The 19,650-nt window shown below is 41.8% G+C and overlaps 1 protein-coding gene across 1 annotated transcript in view; it reads right to left on the reverse strand.

Moving 5' to 3' along the window:
• Positions 1-14,480: 14,480 nt before the first annotated feature.
• Positions 14,481-19,650, reverse strand: part of GFI1 (growth factor independent 1 transcription repressor) — an 8,453-nt gene continuing 3,283 nt past the window's right edge. The window contains exons 4-6 of the mRNA XM_014550011.1: positions 19,475-19,642; positions 18,347-18,512; positions 14,481-15,802 (exon numbers count right to left, since the gene is read on the reverse strand). Coding sequence (XP_014405497.1) covers positions 15,624-15,802; positions 18,347-18,512; positions 19,475-19,642 — 513 coding nt within the window. The 3' untranslated portion in view covers positions 14,481-15,623. The remainder of the gene's footprint in view (positions 15,803-18,346; positions 18,513-19,474; positions 19,643-19,650) is intronic.

Genomic DNA, 19,650 nt, shown 5'->3' on the forward strand with positions numbered 1-19,650 from the left:
ATGCTTGTGGTGGCTGCAGCACCTGTCTTCCGACAGGGTCACTCACTGAGCCCACCCACTCCCTGTGAAGTGAAGGAGGACTGGCACAGCCATTTCCACCAGCCGGGGGATGGGGTCAGAGATCTAGGAGTGAGACTGCCTGACTCATTAGCTGCACAGTCTCCCACCATCGTACCTACAGAAGACCTGGATTCAAATCTTGGCTCCCCACTTAGTACCTGTGTGATCCCGGGCAATTACCTCTGAGTTTCAGGTTTCTCATCTATAATCCAGACATAATGACAATTACCTAGTAGGAATTTTGAATTGGGAAAATACAGGGGGAAAAAACTTGACACATTATAGGAGTTTAAGAAATGAATGTTCCCTTCCCACAGTTCACAGAGCCTAAATTATCATTGCATGTCTTCTATACTTGGAATGGAACAAAAGTATCTGAATATCCCTGAGGCTGACAGATATGTAGTCAAACCACACTCCAATGAAGATGTGCTAGACAAGGTATTTAAGAAAGTGACCACATGGGGGAATAAAAGAGACATTTATAATGGCAACCAAAACAGAAAAACCCACAAGGACACAATGAAAACTGAAACCACAATAATATCTAAATGGAGAAGTAATAATTGTAGTCTATATTTAAGCGTACGGGAAGGGACATGCCTGCCATGGAGATCATGCGTATTATTTCAAAATTTGTGGAGAGAACTAGAACTGATTTCTTAAAAATATTTTTATGGGTGCCCTAACCGGTTTGGCTCAGTGGATAGAGTGTCGGCCTGCGGACTGAAGGGGCCCAGGTTCAATTCCGGGCAAGGGCATGTACCTTGGTTGCGGGCACATCCCAAGTAGGAGGTGTGCAAAAGGCAGCTGATCGATGTTTCTCTCTCATCGATGTTTCTAACTCTCTATCCCTCTCCCTCTTCTCTGTAAAAAATCAATAAAATATATTGAAAAAAAATATTTTTATGGGTTTCAGAGAGGAAGCGAGAGGGAGAGAGAGATAGAAACATCCATGATGAGAGTGAATTATTGATCGGTTGCCTCCCGCACACCCCAACTGGGGATCAAGCGTACAACCCAGGCATGTGCCCTGACTGAGAATCAAACCTCAGCCTCCTGGTTCATATGGCCAATGCTCAACCACTGAGCCACACCAGCTGGGCTGATTTATTTATTTTTAATCACAAAATATTTTAGGTCTTTCTAGCATTATCCAAAAAGTATGGGAATAAAAAGTAATAAAGAGTGATGCTGAAGGGGATGGGCTAGGGCAGTATATGGTAATGTCAGTGGTATTAATGAAATTCTAGTTTTTAAGCTTGGGCTGGGATCATGGTTGTTCCATTTTATTATTATACTCATATCTTACAATTTAATTACATATATTCTTCTTTACAGAACAAATGTTACATAGTAAAAAAAATTTTAAGTAAATTGGAAATTGCTCCGTGAGTTCCACAGCAATAAAGAGATTAATTAATATCTGTGATGAGATTCCGTCTATACTCAAAGATGCCATATGTAATTTCCTTTCCCAAATGCTGCCAGAACATATATTTGCATTTCTGATTTTCAAATCAGTAAATTAGTGGACATCAGTGAATTGCTAGATCAGGTGTCTCATTCAATAGTACTTATTCAGGGACACAGAGAAGCCTGGTCTCCACCAGGCAGTCAGAAACTACTTGGGTGATGGCATCAAAGGGCGTCAAGTAATGGAATAGTCTAGGCTTGGGGGAGGTGGCCTGTACATTGTAGTCCTCAGTAACGAATGGCTAATCTCTTAAATATCCTCATGAATTGTTTGAAAAAAGAAATATACTCCTCTTAATTGAATGTATATAATTTAATAGTAGGATTATTACTAATAAATAAAAATTTGTCATGATCTAATTGAGAAATAAAATCAACCAATGACATGAGCTAGCTCCAAAGAGGGATGCAAATAATCTGAGAACAGCCTTGACTGCCTGGTTCTATTTCTCTGGAAACAGAAATTCAATGCTTCATAGGAATATTGTTAGGATGAAATGAGAAAATGTGTGCAGAGCACTTAGCACAGTTCTTGGCTCAGAGTAAAGTCTTAATAAGTGGCAGTTACCAATATCCTCCTATATAATAAAAGCCCAATGACCGAAACGGCAGAACAACCAGAACAACCAGAGACCAGAACGACTGTGGCCCCTCGCCCCGGCCGGCCCCACCTCCTGATCTGGGGCCCCTATCAGGGCAGGCCGTCTGGCCCCCACCCATGCACTGGGCCTCTATCCTATATAATAAAAGGGTAATATGCAAATTGACCCTAATGGCGGAACGACCAGAACAACCACTCAACCACTCACTATGAGGCTCACTGACCACCTTTTGGTCCCTTTCCCCAGCTGGCAGGCTCTGATCACCTGATGGCAAACAGGGAACCAAGGTGGGTGGCAGCAGGGGGCAGGGCCAGCAAGCAGGCAGGAACAGCCAACCTCTCGGTTCCTCCCCCCAGCCGGGAGGTTCCGATCACCTGATGGCAAACGGGGAACCGGGGGTGGGTGGTGGAGATGGGCAGGGCTGGCCGAGGGCAGCCGGGGAAGATGGCCCCGATCGCAGACCAGGCCTAGGAACCATACCCGCGTACAAATTTCGTGTACCAGGCCTCTAGTAAGATAATAATGATGAAAATATTAACAATGGTAGGGCTATTTATTGAGTGCCTACTCTGACATATATGGTATAACTTTGCTCCCTTTTTTTGCTTCAGGTTTGTCTTACAAATCATGTTTAATTTGTAAGGTGAGGGGAAGGACATCAGACTTTTCAGAGAGACAATGATCACAGTGAAACCGAAAGCATAAACTAAGGAGAGGCCGATCACACCTTTTTTCAGGGACAGGAAGAGCTTCAGGACTTCCAGATTTTATCTGACACACAAGTAAGGAGTAAAGCTGACTGCTATACTCCACAGGACTGTGAAGAGACAGCTACACTCACCAGTGTAGAAATGCCTGCTCCTTCTCTGAAATTGACCACCGACCACGTAAGTATAGTTTGGCACATCGTCACCTGTGAGAATGTGGAGAAAGTGCAGCTCAACGGAATGCCGACAGCAGATGCTCCCTGGCCTGGACAAACAGCACTAACATTCTCAGGTTTAACCTTCCTGGGTCCCCATTCTTAGATGAATCCATGAGGGATAGTCTGTCTTGGTTTCTTGCTTGTTATTCTGAAGTTCCTAATGTTGAAAGTAGACTTAGGTGAGATGAAAACATTACTGAGTAGGTAAATAGATAGATGTGCTTACTAACATACTTCTCCCAAGAAATCCTATTGCTCTGAACTTAAATGAAATTAAACAATTTGAAGTTATGGTTACTCAAAAAATAATTACTTTATGCCAGGCACTGTTATAGGCCCTGAGGATGCAGTAGTAAATAAAGCAGACAAGATCTCTTACTGAAGAATCTAATATCTAATGAGGAGTCACATAATAAACAAGAAAATAAACTACAAATCATCCGAAAATACAGAAAAGAAGGTAACTTGTGAACACACTCTGACACAGCCCAGCCATTGGTAAAGCCCTTTTCTAGACCATCTGGCCTTGGCCTCTCTCTGCTGGTACCCTAGAGTCTTTGGGAAGGAGCCCAAGGGGACATCACTTTTCATAGCATGAGAACTGGAAGAGGAGATAAGGAGGAAGTTTCCTGGCCACATTATTATTTGCACACACACCCAGTGAGGGGTTTGGGGTGCTGGCACCATGTCCTAGGTTAAGACTACACCCTGGGAAACGGGATCATCTTGATTCCAGGGAAATTCAGGAAATAAACAAACTTCCCAGAGGCTGCAGGTATAGGCAGGTGGAAGCTAGAAAATCCTTGGGGGAACCCTGATCAGTGTTCTTCCCTCTTGGAGTATGAGAGATCATGTCCAAGCTGGGTGTTTCCAGGGCCCAGCCAGGGTTTGGACAATTATAGAATTTAGATGGTCAGAGCTGGAAAGTCCCTTAGAGAGCATTAGTCTACCCTCCCCTCCTCATAAAAAAGGAAACAGGCTCAGAGAGGGAATAAGCCCAAATTTAAAAGCTAGTTAGGTTTCTGAAAAGATTGGCTAGATGTTCACCAGTCCCATTTTTTCTTGCTTGACACAAAGGAAAATTACATTTCCAAGACTCCTTTACAGTTACACAGAGATCACCTGTTGGTGTTCTGGCCAATGAAATGTGAATAGAAGTGATCTATCAATTACCCAGTCTGTCTTTGTGGGGGTTTTTTAAACACGTCTTAAAAAATACATATTTTTATTGATTGCAGAGAAAAAGGGAGAAGGAGAGAGAGATAAAAACATTCTACAGGCAATGCCCTGACCGGGAATAGAACCGTGACTTCCTGGTTCATAGGTCGATGCTCAACCACTGAGCCACACCATCCAGGCTGCCCAGTCTGTCTTTATAAAAGTCCATCTGATCCTCTATACACTATCTATCTTCACTCATTCGCCTGCTGAATGCAGACAATCCAGCAGAGGACTCCAAGAAATCTCTAGAAGATGGCAGCACCACAACATACAAGGAGCTGAGATCTCTCAATCACTTGTGAAGGCAGCAACCTGAGCATACCCAAACCAACTGTGACATCAACAACAAATAAACTGCATTGTGTAAGCCACTGAGATTTTGGAGTTATTTCTTACAGCAACTAGTGCTCTTTATTTGTTTAAATATTTTTATTGATTTCAGAAAGGAAGGGAGAGGGACAGACAGATAGAAACATCAATGATGAGAGAGAATCATTGATCAGCTGCCTCCAGCACGCTCCCTACTGGGGATTGAGCCTGCAACCCGGGCATGTGCCCTTGACCGGAATCGAACCTGGGACCCTTCAGTACGCAGGCCGACACTCTATCCACTGAGCCAAACCATACCTGGAACACCCCAGTTTGGGGCCAACAGTGAGCAAGTGAAAAAGAAATCTCCATGTGGACAGTAGGGCATCCTTACTGATGCATAAGCTTGTGGGTGCCCTGGGATCAGCTAAACCTCTGGCACTATTGCTTGGACTGCAATGTGTCTCCCAGTCAGTACTACCCACTATTTCATGGGTCTGATAACAGCATATGTGTTCAGCTGTCTGTCAGCTAGAGAACTCCATCTTTTCTTCATAATTTTGTATTTATTGACTGATATTTTTAAAGAGAGAGAGAGAGCTTGTTGTTCCATTTATTTGTGCATTTATTGGTTGCTTCTTCTATGTGCCCTGACCAGGGATTGAACCTGCAACCTTGGCGTATCAGGACAACGCTCTAACCAACTAAGCTACCCAGACAGGGCCAGAGAACTCTATCTTGATCAGTGCTTCTACATACCTAATAATGACCTAAGGCTTGACTTGTGAATCATCAAATAAAAGTTAAATTTTAGTGTTGTATGACTTTGCTATAATCTGATTTTTTAATGTAATCATCTATATGTGGTATAAACATAAAACCACAGTCCATTGACACAAACTTATAAACACCCACTGACTACAATTGCTTATTCCCGTCCTCTCAGAATCACAGATGGAGAGATAGATTTCCAGACGGACCAGCCAGTCACAAGCTTCCATCCTTGGGCAGCAGATGAATGGAATGGTCTGGATCTCTTTTCCACAACTTCCTAATGTTAGCTCTCTTCTGAGTGAAAGGACACACTAGCAATGTGCCTCTACATTTGTCAGTTTAGATGGCAAACTCTTAGAAAGAAAGGAAGGACTTAAAATCAGAGAACTTTTGGATTGAAAAAAACGGGAATTCATCTGATTGCATCTAAATTAAAAATTTTTTATTTTATACATTTTTATTAGCGCCTAAACACATGATGTAACCAATAACCATGCAAAAGGTAAGTCAGAAAGATGGCGTGCCAAAATATGATACTGTGGTGGGACTCCTTTGGCTGAGTTAAGAACGTGTTACGTTAGAGTCCCCTGAACTGTAGTTCCAGAACAAGGAAAGAGGAAGTTGAGTTTGTGTGAAATCTCTGGGAAAGTATTTCCAAGAAATGATGTGTGGACAGGTGCAGTAAAAGGTAATGAAAGGATGGTTCCTGGCTCTTCCAAAAAGTCATAGGAGATATCCAGTCAGCCTTCCTTACCCCACAAACAACTAAGGAATTGCCAATGCAGCAAAATCTTACATAGGCATGCCAACCAGTTCTACTTCTCAGAAAGGGCAACCTAGGAAATTGTCTAATTCATGTTAAAAGACAGAATTGAAACTATGCTTCCTAATTTACCAAAAATAAAAAATTCTCAATGAAGTTTGTAAAACCAGAATCAAGAAGCAAATCTAACTTCCTGTTTTTGTTTCTCCTCTACAGTTACAACAGATTCAGGCTTAAAAAAACCTTGCAAATTAGGATCCTTCCTCGAATACCAGAAAATGAACTGGCTGAATAAAGTAGTATCTTACTCTTTTGCCAGAGTAATTGAATACTTTTCTCTCTCCTGTGTGTGTGATCAGGTACTTTACTACACACACACACACACACACACACACACACACACACAATCAAATTGTATCAGTAATTAAAGTGTTGATTGGAAATTATATTTAAGTCATGTCTGAAAGACATTAAAAGGTAAACAATATTCAGTTGATGCTATTTACAAAGATACTCACCTAAAACATAAGGGCATAGAAAGATTTATAATAAAAGAATAGAAAAAATACTATGTAAAAAACAATCAAAGGAAAGTTGGGATAACCATATTATCATCAGCAATTAGAAAACTTACATTATTTTCAAGCACACATTCTCCATAAAAATTGACCATAGATAAAGCTACAAAATAAATCTCAAAAATTAGGAGAGAATTAATATCATGCAGGTTATATTCTCCAGTCGAAGTGTAACTAAATTATAATTCATTAATAAAAATTACCTGCCTGGCCAATGTGGCTCAGTGGTTGAGCATCAACCTATGAACCAGGAGGTCACAGTTCGATTCCTGGTCAGGGCACAGGCCCGGGTTGCAAGTATAGGAGGCAGCCGATCAATGATTCTCTCTCATCATTGATGTTTCTCTCTCCCCCTTTCCCTTCCTCTCTGAAATCAATAAAAATATATCAAAAAAAGAATAAAAACTACTAGAAAATGATTAAAAATTTTAAATGCATTTCTAAATAATACATCTTTCAAGTAAGAAACCTTATTAAACAAGATATAGAAATAAATGATGATGCAAACATGCTGCAAAAACTAATAAAATAGAGACCTCTGGCAAAATTAATCAAGAAAAAAGTAAAGGCACAAGTAAATAATATCACAATAAACTATTAAACATAATTAGAGGAATAGTAGAGATTTAAAAAAAATATATATATATATATAAATAATTTCAGGGAGGAAGGAAGAGGGAAAGAGAGAGAGAGAAGCATCAATGATGAGAGAGAATCATTGATCTGCTGCCTCCTGCATGCCCTCCACTGGGGATCAAGCCTGAAACCCATGAGCCCTGACTGGAAATCAAACCATGATCTCCTGGTTCATAGGTGGATACTCAACCACTGAGCCAAGTTGGCCAAGCAGTAGAGATTTTAAAAATTAGAATACTATGATTTTTATTCTACTTTATACTGTTTTCATACTAATTTTTAAATACTGTGACAATTAACTTGAAAACTAGTAAGAAACAGAACATTTTATAAAATATATAATCTATTATAGCTGATTTATAAAGAAAGTGAAAACTTAAATATTCTTAGAGTCATGAAAGCTTAAAATGTACCATCCCCTTTGTCTTCTTTTATATATTAAAAAAAAAAGTGAGGCCCAAATGAGTTCTATCAAACAACAAAGAACATATAATTCCAAGAATCCACAAATTGTTCCAGAAAACAGAAAAAAGAGAAAATCTTGCCCTATTCATTTTGAAATGAGTTAAACCTTAACATCAAAACCACATGTGGACAGTATAAGCGCCCTGGCCTGGTAGTTCAATTGGTTAGGGTAGCATCCCAATACGCCAAGGTTGTGGGTTCATTTCCCAGATAGGGTACATACAAGAATCAACTGATGAATAAATAAGTGGAAAAACAAATCTCTCTCAATCTCTCTATCTTCCTTTCTCTCTCTAATAAAATCAATAAAAAAGAAAGATTATAAGCCACTTTCATTAATAAGCATAAGCACAAAAATCTTAACTAAACCTCAGCAAACCAAATCAGCAATATAGTTTTTCAAAATGACCAAGTTGGAGCTGTTACCTTGAGCAATGCAAAAATAATTTAACATTAGAAAATCTATAAATGTCACCCGACTACCATGGCTCAGTGGTTGAGCATCTACCTATGAACCAGGAAGTCACTGGTTCAATTCCCAGTCATGGCATATGCCCGGGGTTGCAGGCTGGTTCCCCAGGTTGGGGTGCAGGAGACAGCCAATCAATGATTCTCTCTCATCATTGATGTTTCTCTTTCTCTCTCTCCCTCTCTCTTCCTCTCTGAAATCAATAACAATATATTAAAAAAAGAGAAAAATCTATAGATGTCATTCACCATATTTACAAATTAAAGAATCCTATATAACAAAAGGGTAATATGCAAATTGACCCCAACAGCGAAACGACCACTCAACCAGTCACTATGAGATGCACTGACCACCTCTTGGTCCTTTTCCCCAGCCAGCAGGCTCCCATAAACCAATGGCAAACAGGAAAGTGGGGGTGGGTGGTGGGGGATGCGGGCGGTGCCAGGCCAAGGCCCCCGCCCCGCCGGTTGTCCCACACACAGAAGGCGACCAATGGTGGGGGCGGGAACGGCCCGACCTCTCGGTCCCTCCCCCTGGCCAGCAGGTTCTGATCACCAGATGGCGAATGGGGAACCAGGGGTAGCTGGCAGCAGGGGGGGCAGGGCCAGCTGCCGGCAGCCGGGGAAGGTGGCCCTGATCACAGACCAGGCCTAGGAACCATACCCGCGTACAAATTTCGTGCGCCAGGCCTCTAGTAAAAGTCGTAAGATTTAGAAACTAAATAACACTTTTTAAATAGATGCCCAAAAATCATACAATAAAATTAAATGCCCATGCACACAAAAATAAATTTTTACCAAATAGAAACAGAAATTCTTAACCTTATTTTTTAAGGTATATACCAAAATCACACAAAACTGTGAAAAATTAAAAGCATTTCCCTGGAAGTTAGGAATATGACAAGGACGCCTACTTTCTCCCCTTACTCACTATAGTCATGGCTAATATAGTTAGTGAAGAAGAGTACATTGAAACAACAAAACAAAGCTTTAATTATTTGCATATTTTATGATTATCTTACATAAAAAAATCTAAAACAATCTGCAACAAACAAAAATAAGGTGCAACAAAGTTGCAGGATACAAATGAACATATAAAAAAATGATAGCTTTGTTCCCACACAACAGCAGCAGACAGAACTATGAGAGCAATGAATAAAAAACACACACACACAAGAAAAAAGGAAATTATTTCAAAATTATAAAATGTTACTGAAAGACATAAAAGGAGACCTAAATAAATGAACAATGTACCATGTTTATGGATGAGAAGAATCAATATAAAAATGATTTCAATTCTCCTCAGTTAAATAATAAATGTAGTACAAATAAAAATTCTAACAGAGGTTTTCACAAGCCAGAGTAAAGGGCCAGATGTAGCCAAGATTTTGCTGAAGAGGTTGAAAGAAGTCAGAGGGAAACCTTCCCTACCAGCTACTAAGATTTTATTATAAGTTTAATTAAGACACTATGGCATTTGCATAGACATAGACAAAATGACCAGTGGAAAAGATTAAGAAGCCCACAGACAGAATTGTACAGAGCTTGACATATCACAGAGCATTACAAACTCAGAGAAAAGGATGTAATTTGCAATAAATAATGCTGGAATAATTGTTATCCATGTGGAAATTTTTTTTAAAATTAGATCCTATTTCACATCATATACACAAAAGTGGACTAAAAGCTAATATTATAAGCAAGCATTTTAACATTTCTAGAAGAAAATACAGGGGGTGAGCTTATGACCACCAACTAAGGAAGTTTTTTTTAAGCTATAAAAAGCATAAAGAAAAAGACTCATACATTTGACTACAATAACACTAAAGCAAATTTTAAAAAATTCTCTCTTTAACCGAAGTGAAAAGGCAAGTTACAAATTAGGAGACGTATCAACACACTTAACTAACAAAACAGTAAGTACTTCGAATATATTTTTTAAAATAAATTGATAAAAAGCAAGCAACCCAACTAAAAAAATGGATAAAGTACATGAATAGGCAATTCACAGAAAAGGAAGCCTGTCAGGCCAATAAACTTATGTAAAGATAGTCAACCTCACTAGCAACCATAAAATGCAAATTATAATAATATTTCACATCCATCTGATTGGCAAACATTTTAAAAGTCTAACAATACCAAGTGTTGCTTAAAGGTAGAGCAAAAGGAATTCTCTTATACTATTGGTAGAAATATAAATTGATATCATTATTTTGGAGAACACTGGTAATATCCAGCATTTCCAGGAATATATCCTAACAAAATCTCTCTACAAGGAGACAAGTACAAGATGGCTCACTTCAGAATTGTGATAGGGAAAACTGGAAATAACCAAAACTCTTCCAACAGAATATATAAATAATCACCAAGTAATCCTGCGACGGAGTTCTACGTGCAGCAGTTAAAATAAATGAGCAAAACTTCATGTACCAACATGGATACACCTCAGAAACAAAGTGTTGAGGGGGAAAAAAGCAAGATGCGAAGTATATATACTCTGCAATAATACTTGTATTAAGTTAAAAATATGCTAAATAGTATTACATATTATTTATGGTGACATATGTAAGGAAAGGCATAAAAATATTCATGTCAATAACATGTATCAACTTTGGAATAGTGGATGCCTCTGCAGAAAGCAGAAAGGAAATGGGGTTAGGGAAGAACATTTTCCAGAAGATAGTCAACCTGCCTGTAATATTTTATTTCAAAAATAAAATCAGAAGAAATATGGTAGAATGATGGTTACTGTATTATGCTCTGTAATTTCCTATATGCTTGAAATGTTTTATTTAAAAAGTAAATAACTTTAAGGTAAAACTTCAGAAAAGACTTTATGCTAATGGCTGATAAAATTCCTAAGAAATGCTCAGATTTCAATAAATCTTAACCATAAAAATTGTCTAAATTCTCATTGTGAAATATAAGTACGTATTTCAATTTTGAGTATGTGTCCATACTATAAATAAGAGAGCTATCTAGACATAAATTGTAAATACTCTGATCACAGGGTAAAAATGTAAAATGTGCATATACACACACATAGGTAAATATCAGAAAGGACATTAAGGAAAAAAATATGGACTTAAGCTAGAAGGGTTTGGGGTAAAATTTATTTTTAATTTTTAAAATTTGACTCAATGAATGAACTATATCATGGACTTGCTGACAAGTGTCAGGAATAATATAGCAGCAGAGATTTAGACAAATAGAGCTCTAGACATGCACAGTGGACAGTAGACGAGTCCTTTCGGGCCTTCCACTGAATGTGTGTCTTTCTGTTAATCCAGTTAAACAAACAGGCACACAACAAAACGAGTAGGGTCAAATCACTATTGCCACCCAATTTTCAAGGGCAATTGCAGTCAAGGACTGGCCCCGGGGAGACACTTTACTGTGCCTTTAACGAAGGCGGGGCTTTTAAAACTCAGTTGTTCCATTCATGTCTCAAATCAATCAGATGAAATTCACCTTTTACGTGGTGGCCTGAATCCTGATAGCTCAGCACACTTGATAGGTAATTTAATCATCTCTGGTGTAGATGAACGCAAACTCGAATTAGCTACTGAAAGAGTTGGTCTTCTCTGAGATAGCTGTGCTTTTCCACTTTTATGCAAGAGCTGAGCTTCACCAACTGGCTGGCTGGAGGTGTTATTAAAAATTTAGTGAAAGAAACAAAGGTGTGCTCTGGTGTCTCCTGTTACCCTTTCTACTGTTACTCCAGCAGACAAAAGACACAGGGCCTGCCTCATGAATAATGTGACATGGAATATTCACAATCTATTTTTAATGGAGTCAAGTAATAACATTAAGAGAGATATTTGCAATCTTCAAATTTCACACAGTACCAGGCACAGTAATTTGTTTTGATTCTGCATTGGGGATATCAAGGTATTTTCTCCCCGCAAAAAAGGCACACTGTTAACATAAAAATTAAAACTCCTCATGTATAGCGTAAACTGGGATTATGAAAATGGACCAAAAGTTTTAAACAGACAACTAGATTTCAGTCAGTTCAATCAGTTCTACTTACCCCTCCATGCACCCTCTTTACTTTTCAAACCAGGTTGGAAATTCTCAACCAGTGTACATGGTGAATTCTGTGGGAAGGAAGTTTTTGATATTTATTCAGAGAACTTTGCTTCTCAGGACACTAGGAAGAGGTTCCTGGATACTGCAACTGTTCACCCATCAGTTCTGGAAAATTATCTTAAACTTGCATTATAGACCAAACAAACTTAAATTTTGAATGAGAATAAACCGACATGGAGGACTGAGATTTTGGAGAAACTGGAGAAAAGCAGCGTCAAAGCCCCCGTGACCCACCAACTCAGAGTCCTATATGTTGTTTATTTCCTGCAATTTCTCTTCCTTTTATGCTGTAAGGAACAGAGCCAACCAGGAGCAAGCAGGAGTTTACATTGTCTGCTTATTCAGTTAACATCTCAGCAAATATTTATTAAATATGTGTTTTTTAAATTGATTTTAGAGAGAGGAAGGGAGACAGAAACATCAATGATGAAAGAGAATCTTTGATCGGCTATCTCCTGCACGCCCCTTACTGGGGATGGAGCACGCAACCTGGGCATGTGTCCAGACCAGGAATCAAGAAACTATGACCTCCAGCCCTAACCGGTTTGGCTCAGCGGATTGATCATCAGCCTGCAGACTCAAGGGTCCCAGGTTCGATTCCAGTCAAGGGCATGTACCTTGGTTGCAGGCACATCCCCAGTAGGGGGTGTGCAGGAGTCAGCTGATCGATGTTTCTCTCATTGATGTTTCTAACCCTCTATCCCTCTCCCTTCCTCTCTGTAGAAAATCAATAAAGTATATTTAAAAAAGAAAAAAGAAAAGAAACTATGACTCTTGGTTCATGGGTCGACACTCAACCACTTAGCCACACTGGCCGGACAGTAAATATTTATTGATCTCCTACTATGTGCCAGGCACTGTTCTGGAAGATTCAGCAGTGACCAAATAAATAAAGCTCCGCAAGATACTGTGCTCACCTCTGTATCCCAGCACTGAGAACAGTGCCAGGAACATAGTAGGTGTTCAATCAATATGTGTGAAGTTGATTTGAACAGAAATGGACAGTCTGATGGTGGTCACCATGAGTCATGCATACCTTGGCTGGAGATGTTTTAAAAAAGCTATAGGTAGTTGGGATTTAGGCCAGCAACTTATTCTGGTTTAAGGAATTGATTTGTGCAAGAAATTCCCATAGGTGGATAGAGCCAGAAATAACCCAGAGAGCAATTTCCCTGCCCCTCATGCATCTTTAGATTTGTAACTTACCTTGGGCATAGCAGCTAACCAATCTCAGATACCATCTTTCCAGTCTCCACAGAATCAAAGTAGTCAGGGTTATACTGGGATGATACAACCATATCTACATTTTATAGTCACGGAAACTGATATCAGGGAGGTCACAGGATTTGCCCAAGTCACATGGTGTGTTGGTGACAGCTGCGATTAAGACTCAATCTCTAGACCTCAGGTTTGTGATTTCTTTATTCATCTCACAACCCTCTGTCCTTTCTTCTGAAACACTCAGAAAAAAGAGCCTGTGTAAAGGGTGTCCCAAAGTTCACGCAAGATTTGAATTTTGTGTGAGCATTAACAACAACAACAACAAAAATAAAAGCCTAATTTTACTTGGTTTATTGAATCAGATTCTAATATCTGTTGCCCTTTGATTTCAATACCTTCAATTTGATAAGCATTACCAAGTACCAATTATGGCCCAGGAGCAGGGACAATGAAGACCACAGCTTTGTCTATGTGCCAGCAAAGCCGTGGAGGCCATTTACCCGATGTACTATTCCATACATAACCCTATACTGTATACTTTATGACTCAATAAAAAATTTACAATTTTTAATTATAAACCCGTGTTTTCTATCAAAATTACTTCTTGCGTGAATTTTGGGACACTCTTTACATGCTCGACTGTCAGAGACTCTACGAGGTAGGAGCCTCATATTGTGCACCTCGTTTTTCTATTAATAAATAAGACCCTCTGAGGCATAGAAAAGAAAAGAAGCATCGGAAACCCAGAGCAACTGAATTCCACCCGCTTCTGGATGGTGGCTCGTCGGCTTTACTTCAGTGCCAACGCCCCCTACAGACTAAACCAAAGGGCTTGCACAAATCCCCTGCCTAAATAAAAAATTAAAAAAAGCAATCTGTAAGCATCTCAATACTTTATTAACTTAAAACATCACTCTAATAAATATGTATGAACAAACATAATGCACTCCAGAAGATCTAAAAACATTTATAAACCTCGCCAAAGGAAAATACCATTTTTTTCTCTCTATGGAGCACATGGAAGGGCTAAGTGTCGAAGACAGAGCCTTCACTCCCCCACACCTGCTAGCTTAGGCATCTTTAAAAAAATTCAGGTGAACAGTAAAAAACTGAGTATTCACACACATCTTTGAAGTATCTGTTCAGTTATGTTTTGTTTGTGGTTGATGAAATCCAAAGGGGTCCGAAGGGAAGGTTCACGATTCTGCTTTGTCCTCTCGGAATTCCTTCGGAGGAAAAGCACAGACCCAGCCACTGGAGGTGTGACTGTTAGCCCGGGGCCATGACCTTAGTATCTGGTTCCCCCGTATCCAGCGGAGGGCCTGGTACCATGGTAACCGGTGGCCAACAAACATTTGCTGAGTAAATGGATGCTATCTTGTCCTAAGGCGCTGCTCTGTGCTTTCACCTCCTCTGATGAAGCCTTCGCCGGCCTCTAATCTCTTCTCATCACCAAGCCCACTGTTCTTGAACTCTTTCTTGGGGCCAGGCTGTTCAGTGTGGCTTGTCACTTCAAAAGTATGAAACTACTTCCCCAAATCAGTTTCTGAAACCGTCTTCAAGTGGGAGAAATGATTCCTCCAAGAGTTACAGGCAGCACCTCACAGAAAGGGGTCAGCGGACCCCCCAAAATGAAAATAAAAATACTCCTTCTTCATTCTGGATTTAAAACGATAACGGCATTAACGTGTGTCCACCTTGTAAATAGTGATTCCTCCTCTTCCACACAAGTATCTGGGGTCGGGCAGGAGGAGGAGTGAAGAAACCTGAAGGGCCTTCCTGTCTTGGGAGCAGGACAGAGGGTCCCAAGATACAAGACTTCACGTTTCGAGGGGCCGTTCCCTATGTCCAAGGCACCCAGAGTCATTTGGATCCCACTCCTGGATGAACCTTAAAAAGGTAACATCCCCTCTGGGGGCTCACCCAGGTGGGATCTGCAGCCTCGGGGGCCTGAGAAGTCAGGAGCGGCTGCTGGCCAGTGGGCAGGCCGCCCTCCCTAGTGTTGTGTGATTGCGCGTGGCCCGCCAGGGCACTCATTTGAGCCCGTGCTGCGTCTCCCGGTGCCGCCTGAGGTCCACCTTCCTCTGGAAGCCCTTCCCACACAAGTCACAGCCGAAGGGCTTGAAGCCTGTGTGCTTGCGGCTGTGGGTGATGAGGTTGGAGCTCTGGCTGAAGGCCTTGCCGCACACCTGGCACTTGTGGGGCTTCTCACCTGCAGGAATGGAGGGGGGAGGGGAGGAAGTATGAGTCTGTGATGAAGCCAGAGGGGACTCTCTGTGACCCACATGCTCTTGACGGCAGCTGGCAGCACCCGGTCTAAGGCCTTCAGGTGACGTGGAGGGTGATGTGTTGCAACGCAAGTCCCCGGGAGCCAGGGGGGAACCAGGTGAAAGGGAGACTTTCTGAGTGGGGGTTCCCAGCCAAAGGCCTCAAACCGTTTCCTGCTAAACGGAAACAGCAAAGGCCACGTGCCCTCCCCAAGCTCACAGCTGAAGCCACACTGGGAGGACTCCCGTGACTTTAGAAGCAGAGCGCTCCCACAGCAGATGGTCAGCAGGAGGGGTGGGGAGAAGGGTGGGGGCGGCTCTTCAAACCATGTGACTGTTCTAATTCAGAGGAAGTTTTCAAATCTGAGTTTCCAAGCAGGTGTTGCTTTGTATGGACCAGTGAGCCTGTCTTCTTTCCTGCTCCTGAAGGACAATAGACTGCATCTGAAGCATGGGGATTTCTTACAGTCTTGTTTTTTAAAATCCACATTTGGGCCACAAAGTATTTCTTTCTTTTTTCTTTTTTATTTCAGAGAGGAAGGGAGAGGAAGAGAGAGATAGAAACATCAATGATGAGAGAGAATCATTGATTGGCTGCCTCCTGCACGCCCCGAACTGAGAATCGAGCCCACAACCCAGGCAGGTGCCCTTGACTGGAATCGAACCTGGGACCCTTCAGTCCGCAGGCCGATGCTTTATCCACTGAGCTAAACCAGCTAGGGCCACAAAGTATTTCTTAAGGTAGCTGATCCTTTTCTATCTTGATTTTACTTTCTTTTTACGAGGTTAATCAGAGGGTTCTTTATATACTAGCAACTCTTCACCACAGATTAATAAATAACATTGAAAAAGTTTTCTATTTTCCCCCAATTCATGAGCTGGTTTAACATTTGGGGAAATAGCATGGATTTCCAAATAGTCTCAGTATGGCATAGGGCTGGACCCTGGAAAAAATGCAAAAGAGATGACGTTTGTTTTTGAGAAACCCTCAGTCCCTCTTGCCGCACCTCTTTCTGTCTTCCTGCTTCAGATTTCCTTGATAAGGAGCCACCCATCAAAATGTATCCTATCCCTTTAGGGTCAAACAAATCTGAGAAACGAATTCTAGCTATAATGTAAATGTTTGATAAGGGCTTACTGTTCCATTCAGTCAAGATCCTAGTTGCATTTTGATAAGCGTCTTGAATACCTCTACTAAAAGGAGTGGGTTACATGGAAATTTCAGGCAAGAGGGCATGGTTAAAATAGGCTATTTTTCTGGATATTCTGATGGGGCCATCTGCAGTGCCCAAGCATATTTATAAACATTAATGATAGGTGTTTGGAACACACGGCAATTTTTAAAAAATCAGTATTCCTATTCTGAAATAAAATAGTCAGATTTCTGGTTCTAATGTCTTGTTGACTATTAAAGAGAGTGCTCCTGGCATTAAAACTGCCACCTGCACACAATCCAAACCTCAGGGAAAGAGTACAGAACTGGAAGCCAGAGCATTCCATGGGCCCTGACCTTTGGTAAATCATCCCATCTCTCTGAATTTCAGGATGGTGATTTCAGCTCCTACTTTATGGGACGGCAGTAAGGATCAAATAAAGTGACAGACTTAAAAGCACTTTATAAATTATAAAGCATTGTAATAGACAAAGAATTATCATGACTATGTCGTGAACTTGCTGATGTTCTTAAAAGCGCAATAAGCGAATAGAAGCTTTTTATATCTACCAACCCCCATGACTCTGAAAATAGAATACAATAAACAGTGGTCAAGAGCACAGACACTTGAGGTCAGACAGAGCAGAATGCAAGTCCTGGCCCTGCCACTTGCTAGCAACGTAACCCTGGGCGGGTTAATGAACCCTTATGGACCTCACTTCCCTCATCTCTAAAATGGGAATAAAGAATAGTCTCTTTCTCCCAGAGTTGTGAGCATAAAATGATAATGCATTTATAAAGTGCTTAGCAGACAGTGCAGTCATATTTACCATTGTTGTTCCCCCCTCACTCAGAATAAGCTCTCAGACTCCTAAAAATGCAGCCAAGAGGCCACACATAAATCCCTCCCCCAAAAGGCTGGGTGGGAGCCCTAGAGAAAGTCCTCCACCTCTAGGTAAACATTTAGAGCAATGGCTCTGAGAGGACCCTGGGGCTTCATATTTCACCCAGAGCAGGCAGCAGTTGGAGCAGCTGCTAAATTAGAGGAAAATATTCTTTGTCAGGATAGGGAACCTGCAGCTGACCTGCCCAGTGGTTCTTCAGATAGAATCCCAAATCAAGGCCCCTCTGGGGAGAACCATGTATGCAAATGAACCTCAGAGAATCTGCTTTGCTTTCGTTTACACTCTGCAGTGATTAGGCCTCATTTGCCACTCATTCCAGGGGGCAGACTCTCACAAAGATGGTGGATTATATTGGCCTCAGGGGGAGGAACGTACCCCTGGCCCCCCATCCCTCACTGGGTGTTTCCTACAAGCCAAGGGCCTTAGCTCACCAGTGTGGATGAAGGTGTGTTTTTTCATGTCAGACTTCTGATGGAACCTCTTGCCACAGTACTGACAGGGGTAGGGCCGGGTGTCTGAATGGATGAGGAGGTGTGTGGACAACGTCGATGACCTCTTAAAGCTCTTGCCACAGATCTTACAGTCAAAGCTCCTTTCCTGTGGAGAGAAAAGTGTGGCATTCTGCTTGCAGTCGTCTAGGCTGCCGTTCTGCTTACCACGGACCTGACTCAAAACCAGGGCTTTCCCTTCTCTCAGACTCCCTTTCCAATTAGCCTGAGCCCCTTATCCTCTCCCTTCCCATTCATATCCAACCTCTACCTTCCCCACCCCTCTCCTCTTCCCCTTTAACATTTTTTTCTACCAGAACACTTTTCACCCACAACCCTCCACGCCCCAGGGCAAAACTGTATCCCCACCCTGCTTTTTTGACACCCATTTACAATAACTCCTCCACCCTCTTCAACAGGAGGCTTCGACCTCTTTCACTTGAGATGCCCCCTCCCTCCAGCCAGCCGAGGGTGTTGAGATGAGAGAATACTCTTTTCAGTAAATAAGTATCTGTAAGTAAGCACTGTTCTGTCATAGTTACTTTGCACTACTTTGCTTATCTATCTTCTGTCTCTCGGCTAAACTGTAATCTCCGTGGTTGGGGGGGGGGCATCATTTCAGGGACCCGGTGTGTTATAGGATTCGCATGTGCGTAGCACCTGTAAGTTGGGCAACAAATATTTTAAACGAATGAATGAAAGCATAGTAGGACAAGTATGCTGGGATCAATGCAGATTAGCTGAGAGAACGAAACCGAGCTAATAAATCCGACATGTCAGCAGCAAGGGTGCATACAAACTCAAAGTAATGAACAGGATCACAGTCTGGAGGCTCCCAGTGACACCAAACTCTAGGGTTGCCGAGGCGGCCGGCCACCCACATTTCCCTACACACCGAGGCAAGGGGACATGGCCGAGGAGACTAGGGGCAGCCCAGGAAGCCCAAGGAGAAAACCACCAGGTGGAGAGCAGCCGGTGCTGCACAGAGACCCTGAGGATCTCTGAACGCGCGAAAGCCTAGGCAGGATTGTGCGAGGCCGTCGTGCGCTCCCCGCCCCCGACCCCGCTTACCTGTGAGTGCACGGCTTTGTGCTGCTCCAGGCTCACCGCGTGCCCGAAGGTCTTGCCGCATATCTCACACGCAAAGGGCCTCGTGCCGCTGTGAGACCTGCGCACGTGCACCTCGAGCCCGTGCGGCGTGGAGAACACCTGAGGCGGGTGGGGCCGGGGGAAAGGGGGCTGAGAGG

The sequence above is a fragment of the Myotis brandtii genome, unplaced genomic scaffold, assembly GCF_000412655.1.
Source record: "Myotis brandtii unplaced genomic scaffold, ASM41265v1 scaffold58, whole genome shotgun sequence".
In the NCBI taxonomy this organism is placed as follows: Eukaryota; Metazoa; Chordata; class Mammalia; order Chiroptera; family Vespertilionidae; genus Myotis; species Myotis brandtii.